Below are 6,000 nucleotides of genomic sequence, written 5' to 3'. Positions count from 1 at the left end.
TAAGTCGCTTAATCTTTTCTGCAAGATTTTTTCCGCAATTCCGCCATTCCGCAAAGTTACCAATTAAAACCTATATCTTATTAATAAAATAAATATGAAAAAAATGGATAGATAGTTTATAAACTTACTTATAAGAACATCTGTAACGGCAGTTTTACACAGGTTTTAAGGTGGGGTTTGTAAGTTTTTTGGATTTAAAAAAAATGAAAAAAGCCCAATATCTTGTGAACCGGTTCTTGTTTTAGAGTTTTTGGAGACTGTATTTAAAAGGGTTCATAAGTGACGTGTGTGCTTCTCATTCGTTCAACAAGAACATTTTTTTGATGCTCTCTCTCCTCTTCCACTTTCTAAGGTTCTTCGTTTGTGTCGACGTTTATTTCTCCTCTTCTAGCCACGATTTTTCTCTGGTGATTTCAGATCATGGGCTAAAAAAATGAAAGCTTTGCATGAATCCACTTGAAAAAGAGCTGGGATTTTCATTGGAATCAAAGCATCACTCTTTCCTCGATTATTGTTACAAATCGAACCGACGGTAATGCCGGAGACTCAATTCTGAGAGGAACAATTCCTTTCTGGTTAAACTGCCAAACCAATTCATTCATTATATAAAATCAAAACCGAGAACATCATACTTGAGATCACTGTTCTTCTTTTGCTTCATAGTTTGTGAAGGAAAATTAAACAAAAAAATTTTAGATTTCATCAAACCCATTTTGAGAATTTCTAATGAAGTTTACCATTGGAGGAATAAAAAACTGTAGAGTTCTAAACCATTCCTTAATCAAATATAAATTATTAAAAAATAGCTATGAATCCCAAGAGGAGGTTCACCATTGGTGTTCTAAATCGTCAAAGAAGCCGAGGATTACGGGTGTCTCAAAGTGGGCCCATAAACACCTCTTCTTTTTAAACTCTCTCTCTATCTCTCTCTCATTTGGGTCAAACGAGTCAACAAAGCAAAAACTCTTTCTTCTCTACTCTCTCTCTCTAGATTCTCGCGTTTCCTCTGCAGAGATTCTTAAAGAATGGCGTCGACGACTTGCGCGAGGGAGGTGCATTACAGAGGAGTAAGAAAGAGACCATGGGGTCGTTACGCGGCGGAGATTAGAGATCCATGGAAGAAAACTAGGGTTTGGTTAGGCACTTTCGACACTCCCGAAGAAGCCGCTCTCGCTTACGACGGCGCCGCCCGTTTCCTCCGTGGAATCAAAGCCAAGACTAACTTCCCTTCTCCTCTCTCCCTCGATCTCAACCACATCCCTTCCGCTCCCTCCTCCGCCACCGCCTCCGCCGCTCCAGATAACCAAAACCACCACCTTCAACACCAACACCAACACATCTGGTTCCCTGCCCCTCCTCCTCCGATTCCCGACCAACACCAACACCACCGAATCTTTCTCCGAACCGGAGTGCTCAACGACAAAACTTCCGATTTTCCTTCTGCAGAAGCGCCGCTTTACTATACTGCCTTGCCTGCCGCTGCTGCCACGTCATCGCCTCGAGTGGTTGAGTTTCCGATGATGAGTTCTTCTCCTTCCTCTGCTACGGTGCGACGTGGTTTAGCCATTGACCTCAACGAGCCGCCTCCGCTTTGGCTGTGAAGCAAACGACCAAGAAGATGGCTGATGTAACGGCGGCATTTGTGCTGACTTTCCTACACGGCGCCGTTTTGAACACTTTCGGCGGAACTATTGTTTAACTTTTAGTTTCTTTTTTAGCAAATATCTTTTATTTTAGAGTAGTATGAGTAGTTTAATCTTTTCAATTTGTCCCCTTTTTTGTTTTGTTATGTAAGAGACGGATATCGATTGTTATGATCCTTATTGCGGCTAAACAAGAAACTTCTTAATTAACACTTCTTCATTATTATTAGTTAGCATTGTATATATTTTCTTATTAGTATGTTTCGAATGATTTGAAAATGGATCTAAAGAAAGTTATCATTCGATGTTGTGGATTGTTACGACCGTCGCTTATGTCGGTTTCGAGGGGATTTTTAACCTTATCGTATTCTATGGCGTGTCGTCAAGTACGGACTGACTTGTGTAGATCTTTACTTTGCGTCTTGTTTTGACTCACGCGCCTCTCCTAACACGACAAAAGACTGAGAAAGAAAGAAACAGACAAAAGAGATAGAGACTAATGAGAGATGTAAAGACAGAGCAAGCGTGTGAGTTTGGACTGCCATTTTCACTTACGGACAAGATATGTATGTATTATTATCGGTTGTAAATAGTTTCTTTTCACTTTACGAGAATGATATTAAAATTAGTTTGCTTTTTTAATGAATCACACATATAATATATATATCCGTTATTTACGATAAGCAACCTTATTGATCCCGAAAATTACTTAAATATAGTAGAACCACAAATAGAACAATTCAAAAGTTCTTTTTAGATATTTGCTTATGTTTTCTATATGTCAATTGTAAGCCAATTCGTGTAGCTATAAACTTACACAAAAGTACGAGACTAAAAAACATTGTGTCACGGATTACATGTGTAAGTCGTATGTAATAACTAACCAAAGTTCATTCATTTAAAAAAAAAAAAATAGGTTTAGAGGAATTCTTTAAATTAGTAATCTAATCTTTATATTAAATTATAATAATTATAAGGGACCCTAATTATAGTTATATTTTATGAATAGATTTTTGGATCTAAGAAATCGGTTGTATATTTGGAATTGACGAACTCTCTGCATGTGTTTCTGCAATGACATTGAAGTAACCTAATTTCCGTTTGGGCTCTTCTGAGGACCCCACGCATCGTCGCCTGACTTCGCTTGTGTTTTACAAAACAATTTTAATTTTGGGTTATTTTTCTTTAGTTGTTTACTATAATAGCTGTTTATTTTGGTTCTTCTTTGCAAGTCTCTTCTTGTTGTCTCTCCACTACCTCCTAGTTTTTTTGTTGTATTCATAACCTAAGTATTATTTAACCAAAGTCTATTAAATTACAGTTTAGAGCTGTTTACGTTACTTATTAATTGACCACAAAAAATGTTTTACTTAAAAGTGTGGCGGCAGTGGCCGACCATCATTTTGAGATGTTTTTTTATGATGTCTTTTGCGTGTCTAAAATGGTTCGAAGATAGTCCAAAAGGAATCCCAACAAAAATCAATCCGTGGTATTGGGGAATTTTGGTTTCTGGTTTTAATTTTTGTTTTCTTCAGTGAATATTGTGCCTATTTATTTATAGAATTAGATAAAAGCCGGATCTCTTCAAAAATCATTCATTTAGCTCAAACACTTTTTAGAATGGAAATATCAATATTTCATCTCGTTATGTTACATGAAAAACAAAGGACATCAAATAGTTGACATTTGACAGGAAATTGTTGGTTTTTGGAATGGAGTAAATCCCAACAAGCATAACTTACAGAAAATTAAAAAAAAAAACACATTACTTTTCCTTTTTGAATTCAAACTATAATTTCAAAATTGGATGTGGTTATATGGGCCAAAAGATCAGATGGGCTATAAAGATCCATGTTCAATTTCAGTTTGTGTTAATTTCCTTGTTTTGCTGTTTAAGTTACTGAAAATTGACCCAAGTTTCAGTAGGTAGGAGGAAATTGGAACTTCTCTTGTCTGTTTAAGACATTTAGTTATGGTCTCCCATAGTCCCATAATCCCATTGCAAAACAAGTCCAACCTTGCCGTCGAATTAACCAGTCGGATTATTTGAGGCAGCAAAATTTTGTTTTTGACCAATAATCCGGCAGAAAAATCCTTTTTTTCACAATAACCCCATTGTCCTAAATCATGCTTTTCCCTCAAATCAACAATTGGATACGATTTAAGACTTTTTTTTAAACAAAAATAAGCATGTGTTATTCAAAAGATTGATGCCAAAACAAAGTATTATTTTCTGTTGATCAGAAAAAAAGAGAGTTACAATTAAATGATAAACAACAGCAGATGAGAGCACTAATAATTCATTTTAAATTTTCTGCTGACCCAAAAAAAAAAAAAAATTTGGCACCAACTTAGTAAGACACGACGACAAGCTCAATCTAAGTTTTATCAGATACTTGATTTCAAATTTCAGAACTTTTTTTAATTCATCTAAAAATCATAAAAATTAGTTCTCAGGCTTGGGAGGGAAATTGAGATCCAAATCCAAACACACACGTCGTCTCTCAGGACTTTGATCCATCACCACAGACGACGAATCCGATTCACTCCTCGCCGATTCGTCGTGGTCGAACACGATCATCCCAGACTTGACCTGAATCTTCGGGAAAGGGAATCTGGAATTGACGGATCCGAGATTGAGATCGGGAATCGACGACGACGATGATTCGACGGTGCTGCTTTGGCTCGGGCTCTCGCCGTCGGGGAAAGGATGAGTGAAATTGGTTTTGGCTTTAGCGCCACGGAACCGAAGAGCGGCTTTGTCGTAGGCACGAGCCGCCGCTTCTGGAGTGTCGAAAGTGCCGAGCCAGACTCGAGTCTTCTTCGTCGGATCTCTGATCTCGGCGGCGTAACGACCCCATGGCCTCTTTCTTACTCCTCTGTAACGGTTTTCTTTGATTCCGCCGTCTCCGCCGTTAGTTTTAACGGCCGCCGTTTTAACTGTCGGCGCCATTTAGACAGAGAGAGAGAGAGGAAAAAAACTAATTTTGATGTATTAAAAGAGGAAATTAGAGAGAGCTTTGTGTTGTGTTGTGGTGAGAAAAAAAAGAGATTTGTGTTGGATTTATTTATAAAAAGACAGAGAGAGAGATGAAGAGACATAAAATCAGTCAAACCGCGGTTTTGACTAAAGGGCGGCTAAGTGGCAGTATCCGTAATTATTGCTAGTTACGTGGCTTCTTGTTTTTGTCTCCACGACACGAACGGGGAAAGTGAGTTTATGACTTTTTTTTTTTTGGCTTTTTTGTGGGTATTTTTCTTGAATGAGTTTAATGTGTTTTATCTACTAGTTCATATTTTAAGATTTGTAGCTAATATGAGTATTGTTTTAATTAGGGGATAATATAATGGATTTTCCAATAATTGCGTGTGGTGATCTGAAAATCAGAGAGAAGTCCACGCGCTTATTTCGGTACGTGTCGTATTTCTGCGAAACACCCAACTTTTTAGCATCACTAATATATTTTCTTCCTCTATTGGTAAGCAAACTGCATACAGACACGACGTGCTATATGATTAAAAATTTATCCTTTGAGAAAGTGCGAGATTAATTATAGTATTATACTAGTATTAAACTAAAGCTAATGTAATTTGTTACTATAACCCGAAATTATACAAACAAATCAACGATTTATGAATGATTTGTTTTCTAATAATGACTCCTACTATCGATGGTTCATGAATGACATAATGATCTAGCTAGCAGATTTTTTTTTTTCAAGTATATGATTTAGTTTATATGAAAATACTAGCTTATTAGCTAAAAAGTAAGAACCTTCCTTGCGTACTTACAAATATCCTAATCTATTATTTAGTGCATAGTAAAGATAGGGATAGTTGCGCAGCATAGCAATTTGTCAAAATTTCTCTGAAGTCTCTAAACTCAGAAAATTTAGACATTTGTCAATTAATTTTCAATAAAAATGATAATCATTTAATAAGTTAATAAATTCATAAGACCATGGTTTCTTTATTTTTTCTTTCAAAAAAAATATTCCAAGCATTTTAAATCTCTATTTTATTATTAATTGCTAATAAAGTTCTCTACTTTTCAGTTTTATAAACTTTCACCTATTTATTTTATTTAGAATAATTGTTAACCAAATTATGATTTTATATAATTTAAAATTTTATTATATAAAGAAAATTACATTACATAATGTAATAAGAACAAACCATACATACAAACAAACCATACATAAAAAGAAAAAAATACATAATATAAATAAGAACAAACCATATCATAATCTTATCATGTACTAGAGGACAAATATTTTTCCCATAAACGATCAATTAATGCATTTCGAAGAGAGAAATGAGCTTCTTTATCCTTGATTTTTCTATATCGAGCCAGAAA

At 35.6% G+C, this 6,000-nt stretch overlaps 2 protein-coding genes across 2 annotated transcripts; one reads left to right on the top strand and one right to left on the bottom strand.

Moving 5' to 3' along the window:
• The first annotated feature begins 957 nt into the window (after positions 1–957).
• LOC18992229 (ethylene-responsive transcription factor 12) lies at positions 958–1,813 on the top strand. The gene has a single exon (XM_006415603.2). It carries the CDS (start codon positions 1,026–1,028, stop codon positions 1,599–1,601), a length of 576 nt encoding a protein of 191 aa, XP_006415666.1. The 5' UTR covers positions 958–1,025; the 3' UTR covers positions 1,602–1,813.
• A 2,040-nt stretch (positions 1,814–3,853) lies between these two features.
• LOC112084166 (ethylene-responsive transcription factor 11) lies at positions 3,854–4,686 on the bottom strand. Its single transcript, XM_024153384.1, has one exon. It carries the CDS (start codon positions 4,594–4,596, stop codon positions 4,090–4,092), a length of 507 nt encoding a protein of 168 aa, XP_024009152.1. The 5' UTR covers positions 4,597–4,686; the 3' UTR covers positions 3,854–4,089.
• Positions 4,687–6,000: the final 1,314 nt, after the last annotated feature.

This window comes from Eutrema salsugineum, unplaced genomic scaffold (genome assembly GCF_000478725.1).
Source record: "Eutrema salsugineum unplaced genomic scaffold, Eutsalg1_0 scaffold_5, whole genome shotgun sequence".
Taxonomy (NCBI): domain Eukaryota; kingdom Viridiplantae; phylum Streptophyta; class Magnoliopsida; order Brassicales; family Brassicaceae; genus Eutrema; species Eutrema salsugineum.
Note: the sequence above shows the minus strand (reverse complement) of the source record. Positions and strands in the feature narration are given on the sequence as shown.